We start from the raw sequence: 18,852 nt of genomic DNA, 5'->3' as shown, positions 1-18,852 counted from the left end.
TGGCATTTCTGATTTCTGTTTTCCTTCACTACCCTAAGTCATGCAATTAAGAGAGGAGGGGCAGAACCCCCGCCCACACTTTCCTTGGATGGATCATTCTAGAACTCACTGCTACTGTCACTCTTATTTCTGCACAGGGCAGGCCAAGCTCTGTGAGTGCCCAGCTGCTTCGGTGGCCAGGTAGTGGGAGGGAGGTGAGCAGGAGCCCATTCTCTCCTTCCCCGAGGGTGGGTTGGCTGCTATAGAGAAGTCCATGTGATTGCTCAGAATGGCAGAAGTTTCTATTTTTTTTTTTTGAGTTGAAGTCCTATTCTTGCCCAGGCTATAGTGTGGTAGCACAGTCATGGCTCATTGCAGCCGCAATCTCCTGGGCTTAGGCAATCCTTCTGCCTCAGCCTCTGAAGTAGCTGGGACTACAGGTACATGCCACCATGCCGGGATAAGTTTTTAATTTTTCTTTTTTTTTTTTTAAACATTTTTTATTATAAAATTGTGGGGTACAGTTAAGGGTTAGGTATACAAATGTGCATTGTTCAGGCACCCTTGTTAATAAGGGGTGTCTTCCCGTCCCCAGACAGATAATGACTACTGTTAGTTGCACCTCCATTCCCCTCCCTACCCTGATTTTTCTTTTTTTGTGTGTTGGAGTCTCACTCCATCACCCTGCCGGGCTTGGGCAATCCTGCCTCAGCCTTCCAAGTTCAGGTGTGGGCTACCATGCCCAGCTAATTTTTGATTTATTGTAGAAACGACATCTCGCCAAGTTGCCTGGACTGGTCTTGAACCCACAGGTTCAGGCAATCCACTTGCCTCGGCCTCCCAAAGTGCTGGGATTACAAGCTGAGACACCGACCCAGCCAGTTTTTAATTTTTTTGTAGAGACAAAGTCTTGCTATGTTGCTCAGGCTGGTCTCGAATTCCTGGGCTTCAGCAATCCTACCTTGGACTCCCAAAGTTCTGGGATTACAGGTGGGAGCCACTGCGCCCAGCCTAGAGCTTCTTTCTTTCTTTTTTTTTTTTGAGTCAGTCTTACTCTGTTGCCCAGGCTGGAGGACTGGAGTGCAGTGGCACACTCATAGCCACCGCAGCCTCGACCTGCTGGGCTCAGGCAATCCTTACACTTCAGCCTCCCAAGTAGCTGGAACTACAGGTGTGTGCCACCACATCCAGCTACTTTTTGATTTACTGTAGAGATGAGGTCTCACCATGTTGCTCAGGCTGGCGCAAACCCCGAATTCAGTCAGTCCTCTCGTCTCTGCCTCCCAAAGTGCTGGGATTATAGGAGTGAGCCACAGTGCCCAGCCCAGAGATTTCTATTCTTTGCAGGGGTAAAGCTGTCCATTGACTGAAAATATAGTGTAAAATGTTGCTTATTGATTTTCACATAGAAGATTCTTATACCGGAATCACTAGTCTTTTCTCTTTTTGAGCAGTCTCTTAGATCTGCTGAGGTGGCTTATTGGGTTTTTGGTCCTTTGTGCCAACCATGGTCTTTAGCTTGTGATTCTTCAGGGTTGGGCTTCAGCCAGGTGTGCTGGTTGGCAGGTTCTGTGTTGGGGCTGAGTCACCGACAGGATGGAGGCTCAGGAGCACCTTGATACCCAGTGCCTGACGAGAGCCCCTTGGTGTCCCTTGGTAACAGCTCACTGCTGTTAGTTCCAAGCCCTTTCTCCCTCTGTTCCTGAGATTTGCATTTCCATCTGTTATAACTCAAGTTGCAAGTCCATTTTGTGGATGAGCTTGGAAGTCAGGCTTTGCCGGTCAGCACCAACTACCATCTCTGCCTCCATTGTCCCACCTCTAGTCACCTTGCTTGGAAATGTGGGTGGAAACGGGCTTCTCAGGGCTCTGCAGTAAAGAGAGGGCTGTCAGCAGTATACCCTGGTACACCTTCTAATCTTGGCACTAGTGTGAAGGGTGAGAAGAAGGTGTCTACTTCCTCTGTGGAGAGAAGTTGGCTGGAATGTGACCTAACTAGACCCAGGCTAGAGATGCACTGGAACTGGAAAAAGATTGAGGTCCCAATGAACAATTTTATTACTAACAAGTTGTGACCTTGGTCACAAACTCACCTTCAAGTCCCTCAGATTTAAAAATAAAAACAAGGCCAGAGACGTTATAAAAGCTATGGGTCCAGCCCAACCTTCTAATTTAAAAGCAGAGAATACCTGGCGAGGAACACTTAGCACCCATGGGTGCTGCAAGATGAGTGGGGAGGTTCTGCCAACCCCAGCAACCCTCCCTGAATCTGCTTTGGTGTTGGAGCTTCTGCCCAAGACTGTCTGGACCTGTGTCTCCAGTGTTTTCTTTTTAATTACAGACCCTTTCCATTCAGATATTTTGAAAAGTTTCTTAAGCTTTAATACTCCTATTCTCACTGTCTTTTTCTCAGATGGTAACCAATTCCTTTTCTACAGGTACAAAAGCATTTCTGTGACAACAGCCCTGTGGTCTGTGACTAGCTTGCGGCCCTGAGTGGCCTCCTGAGTCTGGCTGACACTCACAGACATCTCGAGGTGAGGGAACGAGTCTGTTGGACTGGGCAGTGTTTACAGGAGACCCTTACCTTTCATTCTTGTCACGTGCATTTATTTTCATGCCTAGTTGATAGTAACAGGGTACATTAGACACACGGGCAAGTCAGCTGTTGAGGGTCCGAGGCTGAGATGGGGAGCTCCTTCTGGGAACCCCAGAGCTTGCTTGGGGGCTCTTGTCTACAGTGGGCTCCAAAGGCAGTCCTCAGTTGGGCTGCATAGAGAAGGCTCAAAAATGGCAGTGGGGGGGGCTTTCCCTTTGAGGAGGATGGGGGAGGAACTTTACTGAGGAGGTGGGCTGTGGTGGCTGATGTTTGCTCTGGGTGCTTTAGCTCAGCGGAAGAACTGGACTAGGATGGGTAGACGAGAACCCACCACTAAAAGGATTCTGCTGGCACTAGTTATCAGAACCAGAATAACATCCTCCCACTGGAAGGATGCACTTATTTATAATTCCCTTATTTATGAGTCCTGGTTTTGTAACTATTTCTTTTTTTTTCAATTAAAAAAACGCACATAACATAAAATTACAATTTAACCATTTTAGGTGTACAGTTCAGTGATGTTAAATACATTTACAGTGTTGCACAAAGCGTCACCACCATGCATCTCCAGAATTCTTTTCATCTTGTAAAATGGCAGTTTGGTGCCCAATAAATAACTCTGCATCCTCCCCTTCCCACAGCCCCTGGGAACCACTGTTCTATTTTATGTCTCTATTATTGTGACTACTCTAAGTATCTCATATAAATGGAGTCATACAGTATTTGTCCCTTTGTGCCTGGATTATTTCACTTAACATAATATTCTCAGGGTTCATACGTGTAACCTCTATCAGAAATTCCTTACTTTTTAAGGCTGAATATTCCATTGTGTGTAAATAACATGTTTTGCTTATTCATGTATCCATCGTTGATGGACACTGGGGTTGCTTCCATGTTCTAGCTATTGTATGAATAATATGAACTTGGGCAGACAAATATCTCTTTGAGACCTTGTTTTCAATTACTCCGAATATATATCCAGAAGTGGATTACTGGACCATATGGTAGTTCTATTTTTAATTTTTTTTTTTTTTTTGAGTTGGAGTCTCACTCTGTCACCCAGACTGGAGTGCAGTGGCCGCTCCCGGCTACCACAGCCTCTACCTGCTGGGCTCTGGCGATCCTTCCGCCTCAGCCTTCCAAGTAGCTGGAACTACAGGTGTGCACTACCACGCCTGGCTTATTTTTTGATTTATTGTAGAGATGAGGTCTCGCCAAGTTGTCCAGGCGGGTCTTGAACCCGCGAGCTCAGGCAATCCACTCACCTCAGCCTCCCAAAGGCACGGGATTACAGGCTGAGCCACCGAACCCGGCTCTATTTTTAATTTTTTAAGGAACTGTCATCCTGTTTTCCATATCAGCTTTATCATTTTACACTCCTAGCAAAAGTGCACAAGGGTTCTAATTTCTCCACATCTTCACCAACACTTGTTATTTTCAGTATGCTTAAAATAGTAGCCATCAATAGTCAGTATCTAACTGTAGTTTTGATTTGCATTTCCCCGATAATTAGTGATGTTGAGCATCTTTTTCATGTGCTTAACGGTCATTTGTATATCTCCTTTGGAGAAATGTCTATTCAATTCCTTTGCCCATTTTTGAATCAGGTTGTTTGATTTCTTGTTTTTGAATTTTAAGAGTTCTCTCTATATTCTGGATATCAATCCTATGCCAGATATGTGGTTTGCAAATATTTTCTCCCACCCTGTGGGTTGCCTTTTTACTCTGTTGATGTGGTCTTTTGATGTACAAAATATTATTATTTTTCATGAAGTTCAATTTGTCTATTAATTCTTTTGGTGCCTATGCCTTTTGTGTCATATCCAAAAAATCATTACCAAATCTAATGTCATGAAGCTTTTGCTTTATGTTTTCACCTAAGAGTTTTATTTTATTTTATTTTTGAGTTGGAGTCTTACTCTGTCATCCAGGCTGGAGTACAGTGGCATGCTCACAGCCACCACATCCTCAATCTGCTGGGCTCAGGAGAGCCTTCTGTCTCAGCCTTCCAAGTAGCCAGAACTACAGGCTTGTACCATCATGCCTAGCTAATATTTTTATTTTGTATAGATGAGGTCTTGCAAGTTGCCCAGGCTGGTCTTGAATTTATGGGCTCTTGCCTTTACCTCCCAAAGTTCTGGGATTACAGGCGTGAGGCACTGGTCAGAGTGTTATAGTTTTAGACAGTTTAAATTAATTTTTGTTTATGGTGTTAGGTAAGAGTCACACTTTATTCTTTTGCTTATGAATATCCAGTTGTTCTAGCACCAGTTGTTGAAAAAAACCATCTTTTCCCCACTGAATCATCCTATTCCCACTGGCACCCTTGTCAAAAGCCATTTGAGCATATATGTGAGGGTTTATTTCTGGGCTTTCTAGTCCATTGGTCTATATGTCTGTCTTTATGATTTTGATTACTGTAGCTTTGTAGTAAGCTTTGAAATCAGGAATTATGAGTTATTGAGCTGTGTTCTTATTTTTTGAGATTGTTTTGGTTATTTGAGGTCCCTTGAGAGTCCAAGTGAATTTTAGGATGTTTTTCTGTTTCTGAAAAAAACATCGTTGGGATTTTAATGGAGATCACTTTGGGTAGTCTTGACATCTTATTAAGTTTTCCAATCCATGAATATGGGATGTATTTCTATTTATTTGTGTCTTTATTTGCTTTCAGCAAGGTTTTGTAGTTTTCCTTGTACAAGTCTTTCACCTTCTTGGTTAAGTCCTAAGATTGATTCTTTTTGATGCTATTGTAAATGGAATTATTTTTATAATTTTATTTTTGGGTAGCTCATTGTTTGTTAGTATATAGAAATGCAACTGAGGTTTGTGTGTTGAATTTGTATTCTGCTATTTTGCTGAGTTTACTTAATAGTTCTAATGGTTTTTGTGTGTGGAATCTTTAGAGTTTTCTATATAAAAGATCATATCATCTGTGAACAGAAATAATTTTACTTCTTCCTTCCAGTTTAGATGCCTTTCCCCCCTTTTATTTCAATAGCTTTAGGAGGTACACATAGTTTTTTGCTGCATTTGTACAGTGGTGAAAATTTTGGGCTTTAAGTGTACCCGCCACCTCTGCCTGTGCACATTGTACTCTATAGGTGATTTTTTCATCCTCTCATCCTTTTCTCCACTCTCCCTTCTGAGTCTCCAATGACCATTATGTCATTCTCCATGTCTTTGCAGATCCTTAGTTTAGATCTCACTTATAAATGAGAACATGAAGTGTTTGGTTTTCTGTTCCTGAGTTAGTTTGCTTAGGATTATGTTCTCTGATTCTATTGGATGCCTTTTATTTCCTTTTCTTGCCTAATTGCTCTGGCTTCAACTTCTATGTTGAATAGAAGTGGTGTCTTGTTCCTGATCTTAGAGGATATCTTTTAGTCTTTCACCACTGAGTAAGACATTTGTGGTGGGTTTTTCATGTATGGCTGTTATTATGTTGATGTAGTTTCCTTCTATTCTTAGTTTGTTGAGTGTGTGTTTTTTTTTAACCTATGAAAATATTGTTGTAATCATTTATTTTTAATATCACCTGTTCAAACTTCTTTTTAGGAACTCATTTTGCTTATTTCTTAACAAATCATAGGTAGACAACATCCAGCTTCCCCATCCTTCCTCTTGTCTTTAGAGAAAATGCATTTCTCTAAGTTCATCACCTCTACTCAGTAAGGTCTTCTTCCTGGCTGGGCTCTCAGAGCCAGACAGCTGGGTGACATATTGATGTTTTTCTGGTTCTGCTGCATCTTTGTTCTCCATAACTCACTATCTGCTTTGCTCTGGTGTAATCACCCCATAGGAAGTGAAAGACAACTTCGAAAGAATGCCTAACACTCAAAATATCCAGAGAATGTCATTTTGGCCAACATACACGAAACGTTTTGGTAAATTATAGAAATAAAATGCCTTTTTTAGTAGAATGGACTGGGGATTTTAATGACATTGAACGTCTGTTTGAATAAAATGGGCCACAGGCTAGAACTACGAAGTGATTTCGTTAGTACTCGATTTCTCAGTCTTTTTTTCCTCTAGAAAATAAACCCACATTCTAAACCAAATGGGGAGACATAGTCCAAAGAACATAAATGAACAACTACCATCACAACAGAAACGACCAGGGACATCGTCTGTCACTCTTACCTCACATGGCGCTTCTGGAACTTCCCCTTCCCAACTCCTGTCAGGGGACCCTGTGCAACATGCCACTGTTAGCAGTGAATGTTCTTGGCCTTTGTTGGTCAAGGAGAGAGAGGCAAGAATATGAAAGGTTCATTGCCAAGCAGTGGGCTCCTTCCTTCACATTTCCTGCCCCCTCAGAAATGCAAGCTCTTTTGTTTCTTTCTCTTACTTTATTCTCATAGCTACTTCTCTCCATTTCCTATGGACTAGAAATATAAATTCTAGAAACGTACTCAGTATAACAAAATCCTACCACAATAAAATAGTTTAGCTGTCCTTGGAGTTTCTTATAATGGAATTGTACTTGTATTGAGGTGGCTGGGGAGAAGAAAAATAAAGTTGTTAAAAGGAGGAATAGAATATGTGGCCAGGGAGAAAGCAGATGGTGCTCTCTTGCTCCCCCATTCAGAAAATACATCTCGTTTCTTTTCCTTTCTTTTGAGTCTTGGGATTACTTTCCTTTGAGGATTTTTAGATTTTTTTTCTTTTCGAACTTCAGACAGAGACGGAAAGGAAAAAATAGGAGTGAATTATCTCCTGTTGGTTTAAACATAAACACTAATCCAGAAACTTGCTTTGGGAATTATAGTTCTCCTATATAAGTGAAGGAGACCGACAAAGCATGGTGGCTCACACCTGTGTGGTGGCTCACACCTGTAATCCCAGAACTTTAGGAGACTGAGGCAGGAGGATTGCTTGAGGCCAGGAGTTGAGACCAGTTGGGGCAACACAGCAAGATCCTGTCTCTACAAAAATATTTTAAAAATTAGCTAGGAATGGTGGTATAATGCCTGTAGTCCCAGCGACTTGGGAGGCTGAGGCATGAGGATCTTTGAACCCAAGAGTTCAAGTTACAGTGAACTATGATCAAGTCACTGTACTATAGCCTGGGTGACAGAGTGAGACCCTATCTCAAACAGAGAAACACACACACACACACACACACACACACACACACACACACACAGAGAGAGAGAGAGAGAGAGAGAGAGAGAGAGAGAGAGAGAATGGCATCTTTCAGAATTCAGAGAAAACAGGAATGAACATGTTTTTGGGAGCTTGTGGGGCAGTGATGTCTGCAAGACACCAAGAGGACGCTACAACTGCTGTGTTCATGTCTTTATTTCACAGCTTGGGCCTGGAGATAGTGGGATAGTTCCAAAGCTCACAAGCTCACCCCGTTACAGGAAGTGGAAAAAACTCAGCAAAACATTAGCATCTTGCAGAAAAGGCTAGGCCCTTGATATATTCCTACAGGAGCTGATCCAGGTCAGGAGAGAGGGATGGGAACTCACTGTCCTCTGAGAAACGTGCATGGAAATGATGCTCAGGGCAAGACACCAATTCTAGGAATACGAGGAACCTGAGGGAACAGGGAGGAAAGGAGAGTTTTGATTTGAGGAGAAATTAATGAGGTGATTCCTCAGGGACTGACCACATGGCCAGGCAGCTCTGTTGCAGAGTGACTTCTTCCCTCTGGAGTAACATGGAGTTTTCAGGTGGCAGCAAAGGTAGCCATGGACCTAGGCTGAGTATGTGGCTAGGGTGTGCTTGTGGGGTTTCCAGACACATAACAAGAGGAAGATCCTATTCTGCCTGTTTCCCTTTGTCCCCAAAAGGGACTGGTTCAGGGCAGGGGATAGGTCTGAGATATGAGGCTTTTGGGTATCCTCCATTGTTCTTAGATCAGAACACGCTTATACTTCGCCTCCCGCCTCTACAGATATGGCGACAATTATCTTTGGTCCAGAGTAGCTACACAAAAGACTTGAAGTCATAAAAGACCTATTTTTTCTCCCTATTTGAATTCCTAATCCAATGATTAAAAGTATATAAATATCACAGTTTTAAAAAAATATGGGACTAAGAAAGACAAATGACAGACATACCTGAATAGTTGGGCATCCCAATGTACTTGGTGACGTCCATTCTTTGGCCCAGGTCCTGGGGCATTCCCTTCCAGCCCAAGGTGCCACACACCCTCCCCCTTTGTGTGGGCTCTGTTCTGCTTGGGCCTAGGGCTTTGGCGCATAGCCTCGTGTTCCCGGCTTTCATCTTCTTCTCTTCTATCTCGTTCTTCAGCTTCTTGTTTTCCTGCTGCAGATGGATCATGACATTATGGAGGTGGCTGTGGGCAGGAAAAGAAGGACAGGTGGGTGTTTGGTCTGTTTGATTTGCTTCATTCCTTGCTGGAAAGGACAGATGAAGATGTCACGAGAAAGAGGGCATGAATGCCCGGTCTTTTTTAGAGCTGGGCTCTTATGCTCTGTGGAAATGGGAGACCTATGGGTGTGCTGTGGAAAAAGCCCAGACCTGGAGTCTGGGTAGACCAAGAGCTAGCACTCCTGACTGCTGCAGTCAGCTCTGGGCTGTCTTCTGATCTGTTAGGTGGGGGCAATCAGGTCTGGCCTGTCTGATGGGGTTTGTATAAGGATCTGGTTTGACCAATGTTAGAAATTTGATTTGAAGAGCCAGAAGGCAGTTATGGACAATGTGGTCACACGTCCTTGGGTTTTCATGGCCATGTCTTGGAAACACTCGCACTCGATGCTAATGCCAAAGCTCACATGCACTCTTCCTCCTTTTGCTGAAGGGCCGGGAGCACAGGGCATCCTGGCTCTACAGGGAACTCGGGCAAGATACTTGTTCCCACTTTATGGGATGGGAAAATGGAGGTATGATGCAGGCAACAGGAAAGAGAGTTTAGTACATTTCCTGTGATTCAATAAATGGCAGCTATTATATCAATGTGCTTCTCCAAACTAATATTGAGGGCAGTGGGTGACAGTGGGCTCTAAAACCAGACTTCCAACCTTGGAATTCTGGCTCTGCTACTACTAGTTGTGAGACAAGGGACAAGTTATTTAGCTTCTCAGTTACTTTCTTTCCTCATCCATAAATGGGAATTATGACTGTACTGAACTCATGAGGTCTTATGCAGATGAAATAAGTTCACACATGCAAAGTACTTACAGCAGTGCCTAACACATTGTAAAATATGCATATTAATTGAGCTATTATTATTATTAAAAGATGGTTTTTCTTAAAATAGGATCAAGCAAACTCAAGTTGTCCTTTGTGAAACAGAACTTTCTGGAACTTGGTATAATATAAGAAAAGGCCTGAAGTTACCTGTTACCTTTTAGTTAAACCTCTTAAGAAGATGTTTTTATCTCCATGAAAAGTTTCATGGTATTTTCCAGAGTAAATTGAATACAGAATTCATCCCCAACCTCTTCTCTGGGCATGCGACCTACCCTCTTGCCCTGTACAAACCTGGCTGCCCCACAAATGGGTTCCAGGTGTGCGGAGACACCAACACCCGTGGCGCTTGGGGGAGGGTTCAGGGCAGCTGCTGCTTGGTCAGCTTGGTCATGAGAAAGCCCAGCCCAGAACTTGCCAGTGTGCCAAACAAATGCAGTCGCTTTCTTTCTTTTTTTTTTTTTTGAGTTGGAGCCTCACTCTGTCGCCAGAATGGAGTGCAGTGGCCGCTCTCAGCCACTGCAGCCTCGACCTACTGGGCTCCGGCGATCCTTCCGCATCAGTCTTCCAAGTAGCCGGAATTACAGGCATGTGCTACCACGCCCGGCTGAATTTTTGATTTATTATAGAGATGAGGTCTCGCCGCCCAGGCGAGTCTCGAACCCGCGGGCTCAGGCAATCCACTCACCTCAGCCTCCCAAAGGCGCGGGATTACAGGCTGAGCCACCGAGCCCGGCTAAATGCAGTCACTTTCTAAGTGTTCCCTGACAGATGACTGGGAAGCACTGTTCTAAGGTTTGTCATCACCTATTACTTTGCCACCTCTAACATCTCAGTTTTAGACATTCATACCTTCACCTCTATTCTCAAACTTGCAGCACTCCCCTCACACCCAACTCTCACAGGCCCAGCTTTGACCATGCAGGGGGAGCAAGACTGCAGGGAAGGTGGCGCAACAAGCGGAAGGAACCTGGGTCCTCAGATGACCAGGTGGAGCGGAGCGACCCCACCACCTGGACTGCTCACCTCAGACTATTCCACAAAGACAGTTTCCTTCTATGTTCCTCCACTGGGGATCTGTTTGTCACAGCAGCTCCGCCCCTGCCCTGCCAGTCCAGCCTGCCTTTCATTTCCCATTCCCTTCTCAGTATCCCAGAGCTCTGAGACTCACGAGAGTAGGAAGCGGCATGGAGACCATTTAAACTCCCCTGTGTATTGCTGGTGAGGGAACTAAGGCCAGGGAGGTCAAATGATGTGCCCAAGGTCACGAGGATGCAGATTCAGGACTTAGGGGTTCTTTCCAAGATACCAGGCCTTTCCTGGGGTCTGGTACCCCTATTAAACGCTAAAGCCAGCCCTGGATCCTTGCTGACCCTTCTTATTAGTCTCAAGAAGCAATTAGGGTGGTATGGGATGACTTACTCCTTTTCACCAGTCAACTTGGCGATGTATTTGACCTGTTCACGGAGCTTGTTTCCTAGTTTCTCGTTGGCAATCCTATAATAAAATTCAGAGGAGAAAAGAGTGGCCAGTCCCCCAGTCTCCTGTGAACAAGGGAACAAACTGGCTGAATGGGGCCCTGGGTGTTCTCAGCAAGGCTTCTGCTGGATACTAGACCCCCATGTATCTCCCTGTTCCCAGAGCTGGGGCCTTCCTAGCACCTGGCGATTCAGAGGACTCTTTGGACCCAACTCCTATGCAAAATTCTTGTAATCCTCGGATGAGTTCAAGGGTGCCTTTAGTGATGCTGGATCCCAGGACTGGAAGAGGACATCTGAGCCATAGCAAAGCAGCACTTTGTCTCGAAACTGCTGTTCCTAAGTTAGCAGGGCTTTCTAAACCTGCCTGAAGGGTTGAGCTACCTCCAGCTTATTCCCATCCCTTAGGCATGGACTGAGGCTGGATCAGTTTCCCAGGAGGGCAGTGTTTGTTCATGTGTGCATGTGTGTGTGACTAATCTTTGGCACATGTGTGGCTCCTCAGCTCGGCACAGGCCTAAGACTCGCCTTCTTTTTTTCCTTCCTTACTCACTTCTGCTCTTTGGCCCATTGCTCCATGTTGGACATGATCTGATCATTCTCTCGGTGGAGCCTGCAGGCGTCTTTGGACACAGACCTCTGGGGCAGGCAGCAGGGCTTCAGTGCAAGAAGAAAACAAGACTGTAAGGGGTGGGATCACAGGTCCATCACCCCCTCCTCCCGAATCAGGCCTCTTCTCTCTTCCTGGGAGAAGAAAACTTAACTCTGCTGTCCAACCTGAGGCTAGAGGTGAACTTGCCACGCCAGGATCTCCACCTCTAGCTGTGCAGTTTGCATGTCACACAAAGGTGACATCTCTGAGGAGGACCATTGACAGCAGACACACAGGAGATTTGTCCACTTATAGTAATGATCTTCAGGCTGAAGGCATTAAAGTGACTTGTCCTAAAAAGCAGTATGCTAAGCCAATTTTCTAATGGATGGAAGAAAAATATCTGGAGGGGGAGATGCTTTCTTTCTAATTCTAGCAAAGGCCCTGTGGCCACCCCCAAAAGGTCATTTGGCCAATTCTACTGTAAGGATCTGGGGCTGCTGAAAGTGTCTAAGTCAGAGGTGGCTGCAGTAACCTGATAGTCTCTTCTCTGTGATGGGGCCTTCCTTGTGCTCAATGTCTACCAACAAAGCCACGGAATGCAGGTGGGCTGAGACAGCCGCTGTGGCCCTGGAGTATCCAGACCCTGCTTTGTGCTTGCTCCCGGGCACCCCCACCCCACTAAGGGCTGGCTGACATCTGGTGGCCATAGGACATGCCATGAGGCACTGCGAGGAGGCCACCAGAAGCTAAGGCATGCCCACCTCCTTTTCGTCGGCGAGGAGGTTCTCCTTCAGAACGGACATTTCCTTCTGGAACTCTCTGAGCTGCTCTTCTTTAGCGGCCAGCATCTTGAGGTCATCCTGGTGCTGCTTCTGCCACTGCAGCACCTGGCAGCTCATCTCCTCTAGCTTCTTATCGAAGGTGTGCACCTGCTCACGAGAGCAAAGTGAGGAGCGGGACCCCAGCTGGCCTCCCGGACCCCAACTGGCCTCCCGAACCCCGGAGGACCCACCGCAAGGCCAGAGGGTGCTTCCTCGGCCTTGGGAGACGTGTTGGGGGTATTTTATTCCAGGAAGCCGGCAGAGGGCGCCCCTGCTCTGATCTTTGCCGCCTCTGCCGGTCGTTCAGGGAGCCAAGAAAGTGAAGGGAACTCATTAGCTCAGGGAAATGGCTCAACGCTAAACAATTCTGGATGCAAGAGGTGACCTTGCGGGCCCCTACCAGGAAGGCAGCCCGAGCTCCTGGCTGCTCCGTACCTCTAGCTCACTCTCCTGGTGGAAGCCCTGCAGTTTTCTCAATTCCGTGTTGAGTTTTTTCATTCTTTCTTCATAAGCGATGATTTCCTCTTCCAGCTGAGCTTTCTTCTCTTGGACCTGGGTCAGGCTTCGGTGCAGGCTCTTTGCCTCCGTGGTCGCATGATTGAGCTTCCAGGAAAGATAAAGAAGATGAGAATGACTGTCAGAGCCCTCTGGTCGTTTGTGCTAAGTGAGTCTGGAATGGAGAAGGGTTCCAGTCCCTCCCTCTCCTCTGCCCAAGGTGGCTCCGACGGCTACTTTGCTTGGTGTCCCAGAGATGGGTGGGAAGCGACTGTGGCTGGTTTTCTGTACACCTCCCCTCCCACCCCTTGCATTTCTTCTCCTTCCAGTTCCACAAATTGATGAGCCAGGGCATGATCAGCACAGAATGGGGCATGAATTTCCCGGACAATGCAGGCTTTGGGAAAACCTTAGACCTGAGTCACACAGGGGCAGAAAGACTTGTTTGATTTGGCCTTTGTCTTTGTCCTTCCCTCTCCTCTATTTCCAAGCCTCACTACGAAGCAGCAAGGGTTTGAGATGGCCCTGATCATGGCCAGTTGGCAGGAAACTAGCTCCCACACCTCTGATGGGACCCTGACATTCTATGTCCAAAGACAGCCCTGGAGATGCGAGGGTGTGGCCTTACCTTCTCCAGGGCCTGTGTCAGTTGGTCTTGGCAGGAGCCTGACTTTCGGGATAACTCTTCATAGGCTTCTTTAGTGACCATGGTCTGGAGATAATGCTTCTCTTTCTGCACAGCCTTGTCGAGCTGGGCCTGCAGGCTCACTAAGGACTCCTTCTGAAAGGTTATCTTTAGGGAAGGAGAACACTGCTGTCAGACTTGATGAGCTGTGAAAGCAGGACTGTGGGTTTTTTCATTGCTGTTTCCCTGTTACTATAGCTCAGGGCATGGGACATAATAGGTGTTCAGTAAAAGGTAAATAATGTTTTCCCTTTGAGTGAAATATTGCATTGTTTGGAATTAAGGATCCAAATATTGTTTGGAATTAGTTTCAATTGAATACATAATTCTGGTAGAAGTGAGTTTAAAACCTAAGTCAATTTAGTAATGAATATTCATGGTATATTTAAAAAGGGGTTGAGATTTGGGGTCAGAAAATCTGGGCTGAGGTCCAGATTCTGTCATCTATTTATTTCTCTGGTCTCAGTTTCTGCTTCCACAAATTGGGATAGTTTCAACTGTTGCACAGTTTTTGTGATGATCAAATTAGATGATGTATGTATAAAGGGGCTTTGGAAAGGTATCAGTTGTTATTTGATTATGAGTTATCATGAACCCCCTGAGCAACTGGCTATTTTATATACTTCAAGGACAGGACAGAGATCTGCTTCTGAGTTTGGGAAGCAGGAGGGAGGCCTTAGAAATCCACACACTAAACTTCTGTTTTTTGATATTCTGGTACATTGGCATCCTGATGTGACCATGCACACAGAAACACATTCTTTTGGACTTTCTTGATTTATCTCCAGGAACTGCTCAGTGCTGGAAGTTTATTACTTCTTCAGGTAGAATTTTTAGTATCTTTGACCTTGGGAATTAGTGAGATATGAAGTGTTAGATGGGTTTCTGACCCTATATTTTACATGTCCTGGTGGTGAAACTATTCCTAAAGATAAAATAATTTGTTTCTCTGGAAATAAAAGTGCATCTTATTTGGGGACTTCTGAAAGATGTGGAGTTAGCTGGGTCTGCCCAGTAAACCAGGGAGTCATTGGAGAAAGTACAGTTCACTTTAAGTGCTTGATAAGTGGTGACTGAACTGAGAAATGTCACCATGGACTTGAAATACTAAGATAAAGGATGGTGGGAAAAAATCACAATAACACTAAATGTCAAAATGGATGCCTTGTTTTAAATTTTGCTAACATGAGTGGGGTAGCTTGAGAAAAGATATTAAAAATCTTGATATTGACATATGTAAATTTCAGAATCGAGAAGTTCTGGTAAACATTCTAATAAAAGGTCTACTCTCTGCCAATGGTGTTAAGTCTAGATGATTTTATACGTGAATTTCATGAAATCATTCTTGATTCCTCACCTTTTCTCACATTCATTCCATTAGCTAGACTGGTAAATTCTGCCACCAAAACACATCCTGAATTTACTCCCTTCTTCACTGACCCCACTCCAGCCTGGACAGCAGTAGCTTCCTTACTAAATTCCTCACTTCCATACCCAGCCATCTCCATTCATTTTCACACATTAGAGTTATATTTTGGAAAGTTAAATCAGATCAGATCACCTTCCCTGTCCCTCTGAGGAAATTCCATCAGTGACTTTCTGTTGCTTTGAGAATAAAACGTCAAATTTCTTAACAGAGCCCATAATACCTGGCCCTGCTTACCTTTCTAATCTCATCCTATACCAATGTCTCCCTTGGTCAATACATTCCAATAATACTGGACTTGTTCTACTTCTGGCCAAGTGTTGTATTAAAAGAGTGATACATAATGCACAATCAGGACTCATACTTGGAATGCAAAGGATGCCCAAAATTAGGATCAATAGGCTGGGCTTGGTGGCTCAGGCCGGGCTCGGTGGCTCACCCTGTAATCCCGCGCTTTGGGAGGCCAAAGTGAGTGGATTGCCTGAGCCCACGGGTTCGAGACCCACCTGGGCAACTTGGCGAGACCTCATCTCTACAATAAATAAAAAAATTAGCTGGGCATGATAGTGCGTGCCTGTAGTTCCAGCTACTTGGAAGGCTGAGGCGGAAGGATCGCTGGAGCCCAGCAGGTCGAGGCTGTAGTGGCCGGAAATGGCCATTGCACTCCAGTCTGGGCAACAGAGTGAGACTCCAACTCAAAAAAAACAAAACAACAAAACAAAACAAAACAAAATTAGGATCAATCAATTAATTTTATTCACCACATTATTGTTTTAAGGAGAAGGATGATATAATCAGCTCAATGGTTTCTTTAAAAGTATTTGATGAAACTCAACATCCATACTAATGAAACTCTTAATACTGAGGAATTGAGGAAACTTGATAAAGGATCAAGAAGTTTCCAGGGAACATCATAGTGAAAAAGATACATTCCATTAAAATTAAAAGCAGAGAAAGATGTCTGCTAACACTGCTACTGTTGAGATCTTACTGTAGGTACTGTCCAGTGCAATAAGGAAAGAAAATAAAATAAACATAAGTATTGTAAAGAAATATTTAGAAAACTGTTGTTGCTTGAAAATGATATAATCATCTGGTTAAAAAATCTGTGAGTACCAACTGAAAAATGGTTACAGTTTATAAGTGAGTTCAATAAGATGTTCACATACAGAATATATTTAAAAAATGAATTGTCCTATTATTGGCAGTAATATAAAATATAGAGGAAAAATATTCTAGACTCAAAGAGATGGAAAAGATCTCAAGATATAGTGCCTTGAATTCAGATGGAATATTTTAAAATAAAATATGAAATGTTGGCCAGGCACAGTCGCTCATACCTGTAACCCAAGGCATTGAGAAGCTGAGTAGTAGGATTGCTTGAGTCAGGAGTTAGAGACCAGCTTGGACAACATAGTGAGATGCTGTCTCTACAAAAAAATTAAAAAAAAAAAAAGACTAGCTGGGTGTAAGTGGTGTGTGACTATAGTTCCAGCTATTCAAGAGGCTGAGGTGGGAGGGTCACTTGAACCCAGGAGCCTGAAATTACAGTGAGTTATGACTGTTCTACTGCACTTTAACCTGGATGACAGAGTGAGATCCTGACTTAAAAGAAATACTGATGAAAGAAATTGAACTAAGCCTCTTTTTTTTTCCGAGTCAGAGTCTCAACTCTGTTGCTCAGGCTGGAGTACAGTGGCACTCTCAGGGTCACTGCAACCTCGACCTGCTGGGCTCAAGTGATACTTCCACCTCAACTTTCCCAGCAGCTAGAACTACAGGCATGCACCACTATGCGTGGCTAATTTTTCTTGACTCATTGTAGAGACGAGGTCTTGCCAAGTTGCCCAGGCTGGTCTCAAACCCCTGGGCTCAGACAATCCTCTTGCCTCCACCTCCCAAAGTGTTGGGATTACAGGTGTGAGCCACTGCACCCATCCAAAAAAAAAAAAGCCTCTTTCTAGAGGTTGTTTCAATTAATTCAATAAACTTGCCAAACGTGGGGTATGCTTTTTCAAAGGTAAACATGTTTACACACACACACACACACACACACACACACACACACACACACACAAACACACAAATTCCTATAAATTTCTGATTCACATGAAAGGAATTCTGAAATTAGTGCTTTTACTTCCACATTTACATGGCTATCTTTCTTTTGGCAAGTGCAACAACAGGCTCATAATAAATACTTAGGCAGTATCTCTCAAATTCAGGGAGGTTCCTTAGGGATCTGAGTGACTCGGGCCTCAACTCTGGATTCCACTCAAGGAGAGATTTATAACTCTGGAGGACAAAGCTTCAGGCCCATCAGTGCCTACACCTGTGCTGTATAGCACGGTAGCCACACACCCACACGAGGCTATTTGCATTTAAATAAACATAAAATTTGTTAATATTAAATGTTATCTAATGTTAATTTAAATGCACATCAAATTAGTTAATATTAAATATTGTCTAATGTTAATTTAAATAAACATAAAATTAGTTGATGTTAATTAGAATTATAAATTCAGTTCCTCAGTTATACTAAGTCATATTCCAAGTACTCAATGGCCACGTGGCTGTAGCACTGGCAACTCAGATATATAACTCTTCCATCATCACAGAAAGGCAGAAAATTCTATTGGGCAGTGCTGTTATACTGTTTTAAGATTATCATCATATAATCATTATTATTATTTACCTTATGAAGGAATAAGTGCTGCTTGGTCTTTTATTTGTAACCTAAGAGACCATCTGCCAAGGTGGTTTATTTTTTTCTTGCCCAGCAAGATGGTAGTATTCAGTTGGGGAAAGTATCCCTGCTCATGAAGTAGAAAGAGAATAGATGTTTTGTTTTGTTTTGTTTTGAGTCAGAGTCTCACTCTGTCACCGAGGCTAGAGTACAGTGGCACGATCACAGCTCACCACAACCTTGACCTTTTGGACTCAGACAATCCTTCTGCCTCAGTCTCCTGAGTAGCTGGGACTATGGGCATATACCACCATACCCCGCTAATGCTTCAATTTTTTTGTAGAGATGAGATCTTGCTATGTTGCCCAGGCTGGTCTCAAATTCCTGGGCTCAAGCAATCTTCCTGTCTCGGCCTCCTAAAGTGTTGGAATTACATGTGTGAGCCACCATGCCTGGCCTGGAATAGGTGTTAGAACTGGATAATTCAGGTTCAAACCCTAGTTCATTCCATCACTTTCTGATTAATGACTTTGCCCTCAGCCTTTCTTTCACTTGTGATGTCTGTCTTGTTGGGAGTAAAGCAGATGGAAAGGATGTAAAGAGCTTAAGTAGACAATAAATAAATGACAGCTGAATCCAAGCATGGTGCCTAGCACACATCAGATGCTATTTACTCCCTTCTGTCATTTTTACTTGTGTAATAAAAAATAAGTCTTCTCTTCTGTCCCCATTTTGTGCTTTGTGACAAGTTTTGGAAGTATTCCCTAGCAAATTGTCCCTACCCTTCCCAAACAAATTCACTCAACTCTGGTCGAAAGTGTAACATTGGGAAACTTGATGCCAAGGCCCAGATAGCTTGTGGGTTCTACTGGATATGCAGTGAAACCTTCCACAGATAGAAAAAAAACATTTCTTTGGCTCAGCAAC

General features: G+C 44.0%; 1 protein-coding gene across 1 annotated transcript in view; it reads right to left on the bottom strand.

The window, feature by feature from the left end:
• Positions 1–7,866: 7,866 nt before the first annotated feature.
• Positions 7,867–18,852, bottom strand: part of PMFBP1 (polyamine modulated factor 1 binding protein 1) — a 30,821-nt gene continuing 19,835 nt past the window's right edge. Inside the window, exons 12-18 of the mRNA XM_021714577.1 lie at positions 13,757–13,921; positions 13,069–13,236; positions 12,574–12,741; positions 11,771–11,874; positions 11,162–11,236; positions 8,647–8,885; positions 7,867–8,120 (exon numbers count right to left, since the gene is read on the bottom strand). Coding sequence (XP_021570252.1) covers positions 8,104–8,120; positions 8,647–8,885; positions 11,162–11,236; positions 11,771–11,874; positions 12,574–12,741; positions 13,069–13,236; positions 13,757–13,921 — 936 coding nt within the window. The 3' untranslated portion in view covers positions 7,867–8,103. The remainder of the gene's footprint in view (positions 8,121–8,646; positions 8,886–11,161; positions 11,237–11,770; positions 11,875–12,573; positions 12,742–13,068; positions 13,237–13,756; positions 13,922–18,852) is intronic.

The sequence above is a fragment of the Carlito syrichta genome, unplaced genomic scaffold (genome assembly GCF_000164805.1).
Source record: "Carlito syrichta isolate Samal-C Ts95f unplaced genomic scaffold, Tarsius_syrichta-2.0.1 Scaffold305678, whole genome shotgun sequence".
Classification (NCBI taxonomy): Eukaryota; Metazoa; Chordata; class Mammalia; order Primates; family Tarsiidae; genus Carlito; species Carlito syrichta.
This window is presented reverse-complemented; position numbering and strand designations above follow the sequence as displayed.